This window comes from Gopherus evgoodei, unplaced genomic scaffold (genome assembly GCF_007399415.2).
Source record: "Gopherus evgoodei ecotype Sinaloan lineage unplaced genomic scaffold, rGopEvg1_v1.p scaffold_76_arrow_ctg1, whole genome shotgun sequence".
Lineage (NCBI taxonomy): Eukaryota > Metazoa > Chordata > Testudines > Testudinidae > Gopherus > Gopherus evgoodei.
The window spans coordinates 442,294-459,841 of NW_022060097.1; the positions used below are offsets into that span (position 1 = coordinate 442,294).

Consider the following 17,548-nt stretch of genomic DNA (forward strand, 5'->3'; position numbering starts at 1 on the left):
ATTGTTCAAAATGCCAACCTAAACACCAAGCAGCTCTGATTCCGAAACTGTGGTGTGCTTTTGTTTTACAAACAATCAGCCCTGAGCACACTCTCGTTATCAGCATGTCCCGTGGAAGGCACATCATCCTTGCTGTACACACCTCCACTTTCCTCTCTGTGGGCTAATGCAGTGCTAGGCTGGGTAGATCTAGGGCTGGATCAATTTGGGATTTAATAATTTGGGTTATGGATGTGCCTCGAGGGTCCCAGTACCAATTGAAGACCCCCCTACTGCACTGGGCATCATATAGATGCTGAGATTGGAGGAGGGAAGGGGAAATTGCACTGGGTGTTGCACAAACCCCAGGTGAGATTCAGCCCACATTGTGCCAGGGAGGATGGCATTGCAGATTGCTGTGCAGTCTATAGGACAGACTGGGGTCCTGTTGTCCTGGGTGCTGCACAGACAGAGACAGTCCCTGCCCCAAAGAGCTTGCAAAGGTTTGTGCATGTGAATATTGTTACTTGTATGCATTGCTGGGCTTGGCGGGAAAGCCCACTGGAGATGCTGCTTGGGCATCATAGTGGGCATGTTAGGTCCAGTGTGAAGAGCCCATTAGGGATGTGTTGGGTTCAGCAAGAAGGCCCCCTTGGGGATGCTGCTGGTGAGTTGGGAATGTGCTGGGATCGGTGGGAAGTCCCCATTGAGGATGCTGCTCATGTGTCACTGAGGAATAGTTGGGATCAGTGGAAAGGCCCCACTGGGGGGGATGCTCATGTATCATCGAGGACATATTGGGATCAGTGGAAAGACCCCACTGGGGATGCTGCTCATGTGTGATTGAGGACATGTTAGGATCTGTGGGAGGGCCCTGTTTGAGACATGATAGGTTGAATGGAAAGAGCCCCATCGCGGCTGACAGGCTGGGAAGGAATGGCCCAACGTTGGATCTTATGTTAGGGCAACTCAGTAGGAGTTAGGACGAGGCACCAGCCTTAGGATTTCCATGCCTTGTGTAGCCTGCTGAGCCATCACAGCCTTCCCATAGTGTCCAGGTGCTGCACATGTCCTAGGTGGACAGTCAGCTTCAGACTGCATCCAGGTCCCTAGCCTGTAGGTGACATCCCTAGTCTAGGTGGAATGTGGGATGTCACCTTTCTGCCCAGCACTCGCTTTCCCCTCAAGCTGATATAGCGGCTTTTCTCTCTCTTTGCTGCTGTTTCCCCCTCACTAGTTCCTGTTTCAGAGGTTACCCCTGAAGAGAAGGTGGAGTGATAACCCGCTCCTCTCCCTTCCCCCCACTCCAGGCTAGGTCATTTGTCAACAGGTTTAAACCGTGGGAGAGGAAATGTTCATGCTGATATGGTCACATGCTGATATGACCATCACACTGGTTTCTTGGGGAAATGTGAGGCACATGGGCCGGGTGTTAACTATAGAACAGCTAGTTGTGGCTAGCATGGTCAGGTAGTTAGATCATGCATGCTAGCAAGAGTCCTGTTACATCTGTTTTCAGGATGCTTCCCAGGGCAAATGTCGTTTGTGAACGGTTTGGCAATAATGGCCTGGAGCATGTTTGAGCCTTACTGGCTTCACTTGTCACTTTCTGCCATCGTCCTGCCCACCAGGGAAAGTACAAAGCTGTCAGGAGCCTACTGTCTGTGCCTGCAGAGGCACGAGCTCAGGCTGGGCTGCTGTTGTCCCCATACCACACTCCAGGGGTGGTGGGTGTGGATCATGTGGTTAATGTTACCGAGGCAGCGCTAACCTTTGTGGTGGGAAGAGGGTGCCCACACTCCTCCCTGTCTCAGCAGCTTGGCTGCACTGCCGTCCTCCTATGAAGTCACAAACTGGTCACCCAGAGGGACTGTCAGAAGCTCAGGGGAGCATGTCATATGGCTCCCTCCCCCTTCCCCCAGCCTGTCTCAGTGTTCTGTGCCCCATGGACCCTGCTTCCCACCTGACACATGTCTCTGGGTCCTGTGCCCTACACATCCTGCTCACCCCATCTTGTCTCACAGCCCATGGACCCCTGTCTGCCCCACAGACCTTGCCATTGGCTCCAGCATGCGCTGCTCACCCAGGCTGCCCATGGTTTATTTTGACATTTTTAATGAATCTGTTAACATTTCAATTAAAAACCTGAAACAAACCATAAAGTTCCTGCCGTTACCTACCAAAATGGCTGCTATCCTGATGGGCTCCTCCCCCTGGGTCTGTCTGTGGTTTTGAGTCTCAAGACACTCCTGTCAGTAATGCACTTTGACTTGTGCAGCACATGCTGATGTACTAGTGAAATCTCCCTGGGGCGGGCAGTGGTTTCCTCTTTCTGCAGAGCACTGAGGCACCCAGGGGACACGATAGATAATATGGCTTAGGGACTGGCAGGGCCTGATGCAGCCCATAAGATGGTACTAAAATAGCCCAGAAAAGGAGGCCTGTCCCTGATCCCTGCCTGCCATAATGGGGTTAACACTGGGGCTAATCTTGGCTCTTGTTGACTCTCTTTAGGAGCAATTTGGGAACTGAGGAATATCTGGCCAGAGTTTGTGCTGGTTCCTGAGCAGGGGACGAATTGGGGAGACAAGCTGCAGCTCAGGGTCACTGCTCCCTCTATGACTTTCTTGGCTAAAGTTGTCCTCCATTGATTTCACAGTCAGCATTGTTCCTGATGGCACTGCTGGGGGCATGCGCTGAGACAGCTCCAGGGGACTGCCGGTGTTTTAGCCACTCTGTCACAAGCTCTTGTTTCTATTCCAGCAGCACACAGAGGTGTAACGTGCAGACTCCACTCTCTGCAATAACCCCTAAGTGAGAAACAGGATAACTCACTCTTTCCTGCCTGAAAGCACCTGTAGATCATTGCTCCTTGCATTGCTCAACCAAGTTCGCTGATAAATGCGTTTTAGAAAACAAACAATCTGTCTCAGATGAGAATGATTATTAATTTTTATTGGGAATAAAATGCACAAGACACTATAAACCTCTGTGAAAGTGAAACATAAGAGTCGTATGAAGTAACCTTTCAAGCAGGAACACATGCTACAAAGCACTAGAATATAAAGTGATTGCCCCTGATAGGAGAGGGGACCCCTGCTGGGCTTTGGGTGGCTGTGGAATTTCTTATGCTGCTTCACCTTCACCCCACTGCTCTCCTTACATTGTCAATGTGTCTGTGTTCATGCTATTGCAGCATCATGCTCTCCTGGAGCGTTCCCACGTCCTTGAGAGATGCAGAGTCCCTGACACTTGCCATTCCTGGATCCTTTCGCCACAGCTGGAGAAGTTTGCACAGAACAGCAGCCCTGAGTCATCTTTGCCTGCCTATAGGGTATCCTTCCTAAGACTGGGCAAACAGCCAGTGAGAATCATCCCTGTTCACCCCAGGGGCGTGCAGGAGGGAGTCACCTGCAGGGGCTCCTTTGCTCAGCTCAGGCTGAAGCCTGTTTGCATTTGTTAATGAAATACAAACACAGTCTGAACCGGGAGCAAAGTTACTGTTGTCTGGGCTACAAGCTGATACTTCTACTCTCAGTACTGCCAGGGGCCTGTGCAGAGTAACCCTGTCCCATGGGATGAGGGACAGAGAAGGGAAGGGTGCAGAATGTGCTCTCAGTAATGCTGAGTTTGGCTAGAGAACGTAAACTATTCTTGCAGCAAAAAGCTTCGCTTAAGTGTTAATGCAGCACTTGCCAGTGGCGGAGCAGTCTGGGGAGGCTGTGCCGAGACACCTTGATTGGGGGGGTTGGGGGGCTGCACAAATGCAGAAGGTGTTATGGCTCCACAGAGCTCACCCTCTCAGTTAGACAGGATGGGTCTAACGCACCAAAGGCTGTTGCGCCAACAAGCAGCATGGGGATTGCCTCTTGCCATTATTTGGGTGTGCCTACTCGGGGCAGTGGGGAGTGGGAGTTGGGGGAGATGAATGTGTTTAGGGGAGATGTGGGGCTGTGAGGAGTGTGTGTGTTTTGGGTGTGTTGTTGATTGTGAGCACCTCAGCAAGGACTTGAATTGGAAGAGGAAAGTCATTGGCCAGTGGGGCAGGGACTGTTTTTGTTCTGTGTTTGTACAGTGTGTCCATGATTAGAGTTCCTAGATGCTACGGTTAGACACCTAGTGGGGCTGTTGTAAGCATAAGTGATGCAGAGAGCAGGGACGGTGTTGGAGGAGTGAACACTAGGCTGAGAGTCGGGGACTCTGATCCAAGTGCTGTTTTGGGGGGAGGTCAGTGAGTCCCTTTGGTGTGTGCAGCCAGTATGTACTGGGGATGTTACATTGCAGCGTTGGCTTGCCCGTGCTGCAGGACCTGGCCCCATCTGTTCCAGCCAAACGAATATCTTCAGTAGGAAACTTCCAGACTCTCTTGTTATGATGATCTGAAGGTCCTGAAAATGCAACCTTGCTGCATTGACTGAAATGGCTCAGCACTTGGCACCTGGTAACTGATTTAGGGGAAGGGACAGACCCATGGCCTGCTCGGAAACCACATGTACAACCTCTGGCATCTGCACCTACAATCCACAGAGATTTGGTGATCGCACCAGCCCATCAGAAATCTACTGTTTCTTCCCAGCTCATTCTGAGTCTCTCAGCTCCTGCACTCCTGCTTGTGGGTGAGCTGCACAGGAGGCTGGGTAACCACAGATGTCTGGCTATGATTATAGTGACTGCTGGTCTCCCCTTCCCTGCCCCTTGGGGAATGTTTCACTCCTTGCGGCCCCTTTTCCCCTTCCCTGCCCCCTTGGGGAGCTGTTTGCTCCTTGCAGCCCCAGCTCGCCCCTAGAGCCCTGAGTAGGATGCTTCAGTGGTCTCCGACCAGGTGGAGTCCTTGCGCTGGCTTGGTGTCTGTACATGTCTGCGCAGGAACTCATGGCTCACACAGCCCACGTGGCCCAGTAGCTCCAGGAACTTGTTGCGGAACTTGATGCCAACAAAGGCGTAGAGCAGCGGGTTGAGGCAGCAGTGGAAGTAGCCCAGGCTGGCAGTGACAGACATGACGATGTCCAGGCTGGCCTCCCTGGCACAGTCCCGCCCCACTACCTGCAGGTCGATCAGCGTGTTTGCCAGCAGCGCCAGGTGGTAGGGTGTCCAGCACACGAAGAAAACCACCACCACTGTCAGGATGACCCGCATGGCCTTGTGCTTGTGGAAGCCCTGGGAGCGCAGCAGAGTGTGAATAATGCAGGTGTAGCTGTACAGCATGGCTCCCAGGGGCAGGAAGAAACCCAACACGTGGTAGCACATGCTCAGGGCCGTTTTCCAGTGCCGGGAGGTGTTGATGGAAAAGTTGTGCGAGCACAAAGTGATGTTGAGGCGATAGTCTTTCTTGACTTCCAGGTACAGGAAATCTGGCATGGTTAAGAGGACGCAGATGCCCCAGACCACCAGGCAGCTGGCCACCATCAGATGTGACTTGTTCCTCTTGTACATGTGCACGGCATGGACGATGGAGAGGTACCGGTCGAAGCTGATGCACACCAGGAAGAAGATGCTGGAGTAGAAATTTATCTTGAAGATGGAGCCGACCAGTTTGCAGGTGCCAGTGCTGAAGACCCAGCCGTGCACAGCCTGAACTGCCCAAAAGGGGAGTGTCACCACCAGCAGTACGTCGGCGAGCGCCAGGTTGAGGATGAACACGTCGGTCCCAGCCAGAGACCTCTTGCACTGCAGTAGCACAGCCATCACCATGCAGTTCCCGCATAGCCCCAGTGGGAATAGCAGGCTGTAGAGGACTGGCAGGAAGACCCTGTCAAAGGCCTGGATACTCTTGGAGGTGCAGGGTGGCACAGAGCAGCAGGTGTCACTCTCGTTGTAGTAGTCAGGGGAGAAGCTGATGTTCTCCAATAGGTAGGAGAAATCATCTCCGCTGAAGGTAAGTGCACTGTTATCCTAGACAGGAAAGGAGACATGTGAAAGTCAAAGGGTTATTCTCACTCTTCACCCTTGGTTTCTCTGTTACTGGCTGGGGGTGTCTGGGGCTACCTCCAGCAGCTCTCTTCTCTGCAGCTGGTTTGCGAGGGGTTGGACTCCTTAGGGCTGCAGCCTTTGGGATACTTCAGCTTATTCCCTGGGCACACTGGGCAAAAGTGAAATCTGCAGCGCTCTTGGTGTACAAGTACCACTTAACATTATCTGTGCAACAAGGTCCAATTGCTCAGAGAGTGGACTGGAAGCAGGACTCCTGGGTTCTATTTCCGGCCTGCCATTGACTTCCTGCTGGACCTTGGGCAAATCATCTCCCCCTCTGTTTGCATCTGCTTCCCCTACTGCCCTTTCCCTGCCTTGCTGTGAAGCTTGTAAGTTCTTTGGGGCAGCAGCCATCTCACTCTGTGCAGTGCCTGGTTGCCCTGATCTCTGTCAAGGCCTCTAGCTGCTACCGTAACATTACCCCCATCAGTGTGACAATCTTGCCAACTGTTTGAAATGGGCCATCCTGATTATCACTACAAAAGTATTTTTTCTCCTGCTGCTAATAGCCCACCTTAATCCATTAGTCTCATTAGAATTGGTATGGCAACCCCCATTTTTTCATGTTCTCTGGATATATATATCTTGCTACTGTATTTTCCACTGCATGCAGCTGATGAAGTGGGATTTAGCCCACGAAAGCTTTTGCTCAAATAAATTTGTCAGTCTCTAAGGTGCCACAAGTACGCCTCATTCTTTTTGCTGATACAGGCTAACACGGCTGTCACTCTGAAACCCACTTGCAGTTTTTTGGGAATGAACTATTTGCAGAGGGATATTTGCACTCAGTCCCAGGTGTGTCTTAGTGCCCAGTGAGGTATTCAAGTTACATGCTGGATATAATGACACAAAGCATGTTGTTATTGTGTTTATTATTTTTCCAGGGCCACAGAGCCCACGGGGAGTAGAGGGGATCTGCAATGTAATTCTAGCTGCAAGACTAGTGTGGAAGGGGGTAATTGCTTGGGTGGGGGTTGGGGAAAGGGTTACAGGGAGAGAGGGTTAAGGTAAGGGGCTGTGAACTCAGGGGCCAGTCCTGCTTTCAGTGGGAGTTTGGCCAGTGGTGTCGCTGGGAGTTGGATGGGTTCATTGAGACAATGTAAAGTGACTAAAGGCAGTCAGTGTTTTTCTGATGGAACAGTTGCTGTCAAAAATGCAATTTCATTGAAATCTAAAGGTGTCGCAGGAACCTTTTGATTTCCATGAATTATTTTTGACAGGAAAAAGTCTAAACATTTTGTTTTGACTTTTGTATTAAAATATTACTGTCACGGAGTGTGGGGGAGTCCGGCCCTGCACCCCTCTTCCTGGGACCCACCGTGACTCTTAGCCAGCCAGTAAAACAGAAGGTTTATTGGACAACAGGAACACAGGGTTACAGCAGAGCTTGCAGGCACAGTCAGGACCCCTCCACCGAGTCCTTCTGGGTGCTTGGATCCTAGCTAGGATACCCTGAATTCCGCCCACACAGCCCCAAGCCCAAACTCAAACTGCTTCCCTCCTGCCGCTCCCTTCCTTTGTCCCCTTCCCGGGCAAAGGTGTTGACCTTTCCCCTCCCTTACCTAGCTCAGGTTACAGGCCCTGGCATCGTCCATCCCCTAAAGTCCTCCCCTGCTCTCCCACTCCCCACACAGACAGTCCCTACTGCATCACATCTCTCCCCCCTTCGAGACTGAACTGAGCAGGGTCACTCTGCCCAGTGACCTGGGGAAGTTTAGGGTCCCCTCTCCGGGACAACGCATCCGCTGTCAGGTTGGCACTTCCCTTCACATGGACCACGTCCATGTCATAGTCCTGCAGGAGCAGGCTCCACCTCAGGGGCTTGGCGTTGGCTCCTTTCATCTGGTGCAGCCAGGTCAGGGGAGAGTGGTCGGTATACACGGTGAAGTGTCGCCCAAAGAGATATGGCTCTAGCTTCTTAAGGGCCCATACCATGGCCAGGCATTCCTTCTCGATGGCCGCATAGCTTTGTTCCCGGGGTAGCAGCTTCTTACTCAGGTATACGATGGGGTGTCTCTCCCCCTTTTCATCCTCCTGCATTAACACCGCTCCCAGTCCCGTGTCTGAGGCATCGGTGAACACCATAAAGGGTTTGTCAAAATCTGGGTTTGCCAGAACTGGGCCGCTAACCAGAGCCTCCTTCAGCGCCCGGAAAGCCTCCTGGCACTGCTCAGTCCAGATCACCTTGTCTGGCTTCCCCTTTTTGCACAGTTCAGTGATGGGGCCGGCTATGGCACTAAAGTGGGGCACGAACCTTCGATAGTACCCCGCCATCCCAATAAAGGCCTGGACCTTCTTTTTGGTTTGGGGAGCAGGCCAGTCTCTGATCACCTCCACCTTGGCTGGTTCCGGCTTCAGGCAGCCGCTCCCCACCCGATGGCCCAGGTAAGATACTTCAGCCATCCCCACCTTGCACTTCTCAGCCTTTGCTGTTAACCCAGCCTTTCGGAGTCGGTCCAGGACTTGTTTAACCTGGGACATGTGGTCCTCCCAGGTCTGGCTGAAGACGCAGATGTCGTCAATATACGCCACGGCAAAACTCTCCATCCCCCTCAGTAGCTGATCCACCAGGCGCTGGAAGGTGGCCGGCGCTCCCTTGAGGCCAAAGAGCAGGGTCAGAAACTCATAGAGCCCCAGAGGGGTGATAAAGGCTGATTTCAGCCTGGCATCTGCGTCCAGCGGCACTTGCCAGTAGCCTTTGGTAAGATCCATAGTGGTGAGGTACCGAGCACCTCCCAGCTTGTCTAGGAGCTCGTCAGGCCTGGGCATAGGGTAGGCATCAGATACGGTGATGGTATTGAGCTTTCGATAGTCCACACAGAACCGGATTGACCCGTCCTTCTTGGGAACCAGCACCACAGGCGAGGCCCAAGGGCTGGAAGACGGCTGGATCACCCCCAAAGCCAGCATGTCCCTGACCTCTCTTTCAAGATCCTGGGCAGTTTTACCAGTGACCCGAAAAGGGGAGCATCTTATAGGGGGATGTGACCCGGTCTCCACCCGGTGGACAGTCAAATTAGTGCGTCCAGGCTGGCTGGAAAACAGCTGTCGGTATAGATGCAGCACCCCCCTGATCTCAGCGTGCTGGCCCGGGGTCAGCTGATCAGAGAGGGGAATCGCCTCCAGGGGGGAACCAGCTTTTGTCCCAGGGAATAGATCTACTAAGGGGTCATCTCCCTGCCCCTCCCAATGTCCACACACGGCCAACACTACATTCCCCCTGTCATAGTATGGTTTCATCATGTTCACATGGTACACCCGACGATGATGTGCCCGGTTTGACAGCTCCACCACATAGTTTACCTCATTCAGTTGCTTGATAACCTTGAAGGGCCCTTTCCAGGCGGCCTGGAGTTTGTTTCTCCTCACGGGGATGAGAACCATCACCTGATCTCCGGTGGCGAAGGCACGGGCCTGTGCCGTGCGATCATACCAGACTTTCTGCCTCCTCTGGGCTCGGGCCAGATTCTCCCTGGCCAGGCCCATGAGCTCGGCCAGTCTTTCCCGGAAGGTCAGGACATACTCCACCACTGACTCTCCCTCGGGAGAGGCCTTCCCCTCCCATTCATCCCTCATCAGGTCTAGGGGCCCCCTCACCTGCCTTCCATACAACAGTTCGAAAGGTGAAAACCTGGTAGATTCCTGGGGTACCTCCCTGTACACGAACAGCAGGTGAGGTAAGTACTTGTCCCAGTCCTGTGGGTGCTGGTTCATAAATGTTTTTAGCATCATCTTCAGCGTCCCGTTGAACCTTTCTACCAGCCCGTTGGACTGGGGGTGATACGCTGAGGCCCAGTTGTGCTGGACCTCACATTTCTGCCATAAGGACCGGAGCAGGGCCGACATGAAGTTGGACCCCTGGTCCGTTAAGACCTTCTTGGGGAACCCCACCTGGCTGAAAATTGTCAGCAGCGCATCTGCCACTGTGTCTGCTTCGATAGAGGACAAGGCCACCGCCTCAGCGTAGCGAGTGGCAAAATCCGCTACCACCAGGATGTATTTCTTCCCTGACCGGGTCGTCTTGCTGTGGGGTCCCACTATGTCCATGGCCACCTTCTGGAAAGGTTCTTCTATGATGGGTAAAGGCCTCAAAGCCGCTTTCCCCTTGTCCCGGGCCTTCCCCACCCTCTGGCAGGGGTCACAGGATTGGCAGTACTGACAGACATGGGTAAAGACCCCAGGCCAGTAAAAGTTCTGTAGCAGCCTCTGCCTGGTGCTTCGGATTCCCTGGTGCCCTGCGAGAGGGATGTCATGGGCCAGGTACAGCAGCTTGTGACGAAACTTCTGGGGAACCACCAGCTGCCTCCTGATCCCCCATGACTCTACTTCCCCTGGGGGAGCCCATTCTCGGTACAGGAACCCCTTCTCCCACAGGAGCTTCTCCTTGCAACCTCTCCTCATGGTCTGTACCGCACTAAGGTCAGCCCGGTCCCTGTGCTTCCGCAAGGAGGGATCTTTCTGTAACTCGGCCTGGAACTCAGCAGCTGGGACAGGGATGGGGACCGGCTCTCTCTTGCTGGCTGGGTCTGAGGCCGCAGCGTCTCTGAACCGTGCCCCTGGGCGTTCCCCGCTCCCTGGGTTAGGGTCCTGCACCTCGGGTCAAGTACCTTCCCCGTTGTTGGGGTGCAGTGCCCTTTGCCAACTCTGACTACGAGTCACGACCAGGGCACTCTGGGTGTTACTAGGCCAGTCCTCGAGGTCCCCTCCCATTAACACATCAGTGGGCAAATATAGGTGTACCCCCACATTCTTGGGGCCCTCCTTGGCCCCCCATTTCAGGTGTACCCTTGCCACGGGCACCTTGAATGGGGTCCCGCCCATGCCCATCAGGGTCAGGTAGGTGTCGGGCACCATCCGATCTGAGGCCACCACCTCGGGCCGGGCCAGCGTCACCTCTGCGCCCATGTCCCAGTACCCAGTGACCTTCCTCCCATCTACCTCCAGGGAAACAATGGACTCTTTCCGGAGGGGCAGCCCCGCGGCCACCCGGTAAACCAAAAACCCGGAGCCTGGAGCATCCACAGGTGGTATGTTGCCAACCCCCCTTTCCTGGGAATGTAGCCCCTCCTCCGATTGGGTTTTTACCCAGTTCACCCTCTGCGGGTTGGGTCTGCTTGGTCTGTCCCTGAGCTTGGGGCACTGGGCCCGTATGTGACCTCGTTGGCCACAGCGATAGCAGCCCATGTCTCGTGGGTCCCCTTGAGTGGGTCGGAGGGACCTGACGCTGGATGTTCCCCTTTTGGGGGGGTTCTCCATAGGACTCCGCTGGGAGGTCCCATGATGACTCTCTCTTTGCGTTGAGGCAGGCTTGCTCCTTCGAGACTCCTCCCTGCCATCCCCTGCCCGACTGTCCACAAATTGGTCGGCCAGCTGGCCTGCGTGCTGTGGGTTCTCCGGCTTCTGGTCCATCAACCACAGCCTCAAGTCGGACGGGCACTGCTCGTACAGGTGCTCCAGTATGAATAGGTCAAGCAGGTCCTCTTTAGTTTGGGCCCTAGCTGTCCACTTGCGGGCATACCCCTGCGCCCGGTTGACCAGTTGTAGGTATGTGACCTCACGGGTTTTACGCTGGCTCCGGAACTTTTTCTGGTACATCTCAGGAGTCAGCCCAAACTCGCGGACCAGGGCCTGTTCGAACAGTTCGTAGTCCCCTGCCTCCGCCCCTTTCAGTCAGCTGTACACCTCCACGGCTGTGGAGTCCAGTAAGGGGGTGAGAACTGCGATCCTGTCTGCAGGGTCAACCCTGTGCAGCTCGCAGGCATTCTCAAAAGCCGTCAGGAAGGTATCTATGTCCTCCCCCTCCTTACGCCGGGGCAGCAAGTGCTTATCAAAGCTCTTTGTAGGCTTGGGTCCCCCCTCACTCACCGCAGCTGGGGCCTCACTTCTCCTCAGCTGGGCCAGGTCCAGCTCATGTTTACGCTGTTTCTCCTTCTCCTCCCGCTCATGTTTACGCTGGTTCTCCTCATGTTTACGCTGTTTCGCCTTCTCCTCCAGCTTTTGCCTCTTTAACTCGAGCTTCTCCCTTTCATATTCCAGCCGCATCCGCTCCACGGATGCCGAGCGTTGCCGGGAGGATCCCCTGCTGGGGGGTGGGCTTCGCCGGGAGGATCCCCTGCTGGCTGGGGGTGTCATGATGCCCTCGGTATACACTGGGCTCCTCCCCGCCCTTCCCCTAGGCCTAGGAAGGGGGGTCTCGGGAAGCCCTTGTCCGCCAGCTGACCACTCCCAGCGGGGACAGACACTGGTGCCTGTGCTGCATCTGCCCGGCTGCTTCCCTCAGAGACAGGGCTCCGTTCATTCATGCGGTCTCCCTGCTCCAGCTGGGCAATCAGCTGGTCCTTGCTGAGCCTCCCTGGGTGCAGCCCCCTCTGCTTGCACAGCTCCACCAGGTCACACTTGCGCCGCTTGGCATACATCTTCCTGGTGGCCACTCACAGGCCGGGGTGCTCGCCGCTCCCCACGGTTTCCAGGGGGACCCCTAGTGCACCAGCCCTTCTTGAGGTCACCACCTCTCTGCGAGGGTCGAGCTGCAGACTCCTCCGCCCTGGGACCGCTTGCTGCAATCCCTCGGGGGACCCTGTTAGTGCAAAGTCCTTCTCACTGGGCACACACTCCTAGGGGTTAATCACCCCTTCGTTTTACTGCTCCCCAGTCACTTACTGCAGGAAGCGCCGTCCACGGGGTGCAGTATATCCCACTGCTCCCACCAGTTGTCACGGAGTGTGGGGGAGTCCGGCCCTGCACCCCTCTTCCTGTGACCCACCGTGACTCTTAGCCAGCCAGTAAAACAGAAGGTTTATTGGACAACAGGAACACAGGTTACAGCAGAGCTTGCAGACACAGTCAGGACCCCTCCACCGAGTCCTTCTGGGCTTTCAGGGTGCTTGGATCCTAGCTAGGATACCCTGAATTCTGCCCACACAGCCCCAAGCCCAAACTCAAACTGCTTCCCTCCTGCCGCTCCCTTCCTTTGTCCCCTTCCCGGGCAAAGGTGTTGACCTTTCCCCTCCCTTACCTAGCTCAGGTTACAGGCCCTGGCATCGTCCATCCCCTAAAGTCCTCCCCTGCTCTCCCACTCCCCACACAGACAGTCCCTACTGCATCACAATTACATAGGTATATAATATTTAAAATGTTAATATCATACAAACCATGCTGACTGTCCCAAATGGATATTTTTCATAATTTTTGTTTAATAAGAAATGTTGAAATTTCAGCTTTTGATTCAGATTTGGAATGGAAATTTTTCAAAAAGTCAGAAGGTTCTGCAAAATGGAAATGCCGGGTGCAAAGGTGACTGAAAAACCATCCCCCAGGGAGCATCTAACCATCATCCACTTTAAGGTGGTTGCGTTGTGCGCATGCACGCACACACACGCACGCACACCCCAGGGGCAGTGGAAGGCATAATCTGCGCTGTTGCCTTGTGTTTGTATAAATGAGATTTTTTTTCTATAGCTACGAAGAGATGTTAGCTCCCAGTGGGAGCAGGATGCAATTCTCCCCCATTGCCCCATGTCCTGCTGAGATCTGGGGAGAGTTCCCACCTCTGCCCCTGTGGAGAGCCAGGCAGTTCTTCCCCCACTAGCTGCTCCCTTTCCCCTTGCCCCTCTGGGAACTGCTGGGGTGCAGAGCACTTTGGAAAATCTGACCCCAGATGTTTACTTTTCTCTCGACTGGTGAGGTTGGGCAGACGCTGCCCTGGCACATGGTGTGAAAACCAGCACCTTGTGCTCTGCATTGACTTTGATGGCTCAGATCACAGCAATTTAACTTCTCAGAATGACACTTCCTCTTAAAGCCTAGTCACTGAGGGAAGAAATTGTTAATGATGGCACCAGGTCCTGGATGTGCTCTGTAGCCAAGCTCTCCTCCTTCAGGCCACTGTGTGTCACTGACTTTTGCATCCCAGAACTGTACACTCCGTTTCCCTACAAATCACCCTATCAGTAACACAGAACCCTGAATGCTTCCCCACTTGCACATTTGGTTTCAGCAATAGAGGCAATGTCCTTATTCGCCACACCCTTCAACAAATTCCCTCTTTAACTGCGTGACCCCCGAACCTTCAGACACCCTGCAGACCATCCCTGGCCTGGATTAACAATTATTGTCTCGACACAGCCTGATACCTGACCTGAATCAGCAGATTTCTTTACTGCCTCCTCCATGGAGATGCTGCTCAGTCCTGCTACCCCCACCCCCGCTATGATTTGAATTCAGTCTTAGCTGTCTCTCCTTGCTGATGGGTGTGCATGGTGACCCCAAAGCCCAGGTGCTGTGTTTGTAACTTCAGAGAGTTTGTCTTGGCTGATAATGAGCCCAGGTTACAGCCCCTGTCCTTTACCCCGTGTCCTCGAGTGTACAAAGCATTCCCTGGGAGAATGAGCTGGAAGCAGATGGTGAGGGAATACCCTGCCTGGCAGGAATGCTGGTGTTGCCTGAGTTGGGATACACAGAGCTGTGTGTCCTTGCAGAAACACCTGTTTTTATTGTTATTAAAGAGCAATGTGCATGTCTGGGTATGATAGTCTGATGCTTGTTCGCCACGGGCCCTGCAAGGTAGAGGCTGCGGGGAAGGTGAAAGCCCAGGTTGTTCTGCTGACACTGGGACTGTCACTCATTGCCATGGCTTGTGCTCATGGTGCCTGTCCAGCAGTTAATGTTTACTATCTCCCCAGTAGTGAACAATGTCAGTGCGACAGGAGAGCCTTCCCTTAGCCTTTGCTTTCATGCAGCCGCTGGCGTTTCAGCCTCCAGGAAATAATGCAAATACAGTGCTCCCAAAAGATGCCAGATTGAGAGCCCTAAAGTCCTCTGTTCATCTGCAGCCTGGCCGGTGGCAGCACAAGCACCCCTCTCAACCCGTCCTCCCATAGGCTTGGCCCGTGGGGATGGGAAAGAGAATGCTGTATCCAAAGCCCTTTAGTCTATGGTGACTCTGCCAAGAAGTGCCGGTGTGCTAGCTTGGGACTCAGTTCTCAGCTCTGCCATTTGTGCTTTTGGACTTGTCACTTTTCAAACGCACCTAAGTGCTATCAGAGTCTGATGTCTCACTGACTTTAACAGCAAGGATGAATGTCGCCCCAAGCGCAATCCTTGCACTGCCTCGCAGCACAGGGGTGAGTCATACTGAACTGTGTCCTGTGCTTGGTTAAGGCATTTTCAGATGTTCCAGACATCTAGAATTCAAACTGCCCATAGCTAAAGTGATTTCCTTTCTAGACGGGTCATTTTACCCACTGTGGTGGTTCTTTAGAGGTTCATCTGCTTGGAGTTACAGAGAACGAGCTAAATTCATTTTTTGAAGGATTGAGAAATTTAATTTCTCATTTCATAATTCAGAAACAGCAAAGGGATTTTCCTCAAACTTTCAAAAAGCAAAACAAAACAAAAAATCACCCCAGATTTCAGGCAACAAGCACAGAAAATTTCAGCCTGAAAGGAAACGTTCTGACAAGTCAGTGAAAAGTGGAGTTAGAATCTTTGCTTTTACTCACATTTATGCCTTTCACTTTAACTTCTCTGTTCAGAGACTTCAGTTGGTCAAAATTAGTGTTTAGAAGAATGAAATTAATTAAGAACATTTTTCTTCTATGTATGAATGTTAATATTTCCAACCACGCCAAGGATGCACAGTTTAAAAGGATTTATACATTTCTCTTTTGTAATAACCTCAGTTTGGGATATTTTCAAAAGTTAATTCCAACACTTAATTGACTTGTCTGTGTAATCAAATCTTTATTAGATTAAATTATCTACTCTAGGTGCTTATATTTTGTTATTTAGCTGAAGGATAAGGATTTTAAATGCATTTTTTTCACTTTTGGAATTAGCCTTTTTGAGCAAATCTTACTGATAACTTGACATAACACAACATTTTTGACATAAGTGTCTCTTCTAGTACAAGCCCCTCCATATTCCCTTGAGGTTTTAAACTGCCCCCTGTCACCCCACACATTTGTAAATAAAATAAAGACCTTCCCAATGATTTTATCAAATGGAAACTCACCAATTCACCCATGGTTGTGGATGTGGCACCTTTCTAGCATAAAGTGCTGGATGGGTCGGGCTTCTGAGAGAACTGCAGTGGTCTTTGATTCTGCGTAGACTTTAAGTATCTGTGGTTTGAAGTTTGAGTGACACAGTCTTTCTTTCTCGGAGTGGCTGAAAGGAAGCAGCACACTCGTTCTCAATGTCTCCGCTGTTCAGTGACAGATGCAGATGAGTTCAGAAGTGACCATCCAGAGAGCTGGGGTTTCTGTCCTGCTCTGTGATACATACCCTGGCAGAGATGGGCCACTGCTCCTTGTGCCATAGTGTGCTTGGGATAAGAATGGCCAGTGTGGATTGTGAGCATTGCTAAAACGCTTTCAAGCCCTTGGGTAGGTGGTGCCGGACATTTGTAGTGCTCAGGAAGATTGCTGGATTGATGGTCAAGGAGCATGGGGGCTTTCACTCCACCACAGAGGAATAGGATGGGCAGTAGCCCATGTAAATGCCAGTTGCACTGGCCCAGAGATTCCAAGGGTTGGCCATCCTCAAAAGTAAAAGTTACAGCTCCAAAGAGTGAGATGTAAGGCTAAAGAGTGAGACTTTCCAGGTGGTGTGTTAGTCATTGCTTAACACAGGGACTCTCCTCTTTGGTCCTTGGTGACATCCAGTAGTCCAGGTTTTTAATCCAACTAGCACTTAATAGTTTGTTTTAAAATGTACACTGCTTAATATTGCATATGCAACATTTAAATGTTCCAATCTGAGCTAAAGTCTAGGGCATGTGAGAATTCTCTATGCAAAGCAAACTAGGACAGCTCCCAGCAACAGTGTATATTTGAAAGAAGGTTTCTTGCCTGCTACCAGGACAATGAAGGACCATGAATTTTGTCCAGTGTGGTTATAATTTTGAACTGTATTTTGCAGAATCTGCAAACTTTCAGGCAAGTCCTCCTCATTTTTCGGGCAAACTCATATTTTTTTTGACTATCAAGTATTCACACACACACAGACACAAAAGTCCTCATATTGCTCATGAGTGTATAGAACACAGATCTATAATCTCCATGGATACCACAGTACACAAGCTTGGGAAGCAGCTTTCCAAGCTCTAAGTCCTGTGGCTGAGGCCTTGGATATATTGTTGTCCATTTCAGCACCTGAGTAAAATTATTTTAAATCTTTATGTTTACACAAAATGAGTGAGAGAAGCTTAAGAATGTGCGAGAGAGTGAGATAGCATGCTAATGAGGGTGTCTCACCAAACAAGTGAGACTTGACATGTCTGCTGGCCCCCAGAAGTATCCCTTCCTGGTCTAGAAACCCACCCATATAGAAGTGTATATATATATGCCAAGATTACAATCTTAAGTTTCAAAAAGTAATAGAAGCTTCTCTCATAAGCAAGCTTTATATGTCTTTTAGGGCTAACCAGGCCAAGCCCTGGGGATCTTCTGCTTATGCTCAGTAATTCTTGTCCCTCAAAGTCCAAGCACCATAAAAGATACAGTTTCTCCTTGTTTAGGGTTTTTTGTTCCTTCCCCTGTTCTGCTTCAAGTTGCAAATTCAGCAGTTGAGAGGAATTCAGTTGCGCGTCTCCTCTTCA

The 17,548-nt window shown here is 51.9% G+C and overlaps 1 protein-coding gene across 1 annotated transcript; it reads right to left on the reverse strand.

Moving 5' to 3' along the window:
- Window positions 1-2,913: 2,913 nt before the first annotated feature.
- Window positions 2,914-16,039, reverse strand: CXCR3 (C-X-C motif chemokine receptor 3). Its single transcript, XM_030547903.1, has 2 exons — window positions 15,962-16,039; window positions 2,914-5,871 (listed from the first exon to the last, which is right to left on the reverse strand). Exons 1-2 carry the CDS (start codon window positions 15,971-15,973, stop codon window positions 4,762-4,764), a joined length of 1,122 nt encoding a protein of 373 aa, XP_030403763.1. The 5' UTR covers window positions 15,974-16,039; the 3' UTR covers window positions 2,914-4,761.
- Window positions 16,040-17,548: the final 1,509 nt, after the last annotated feature.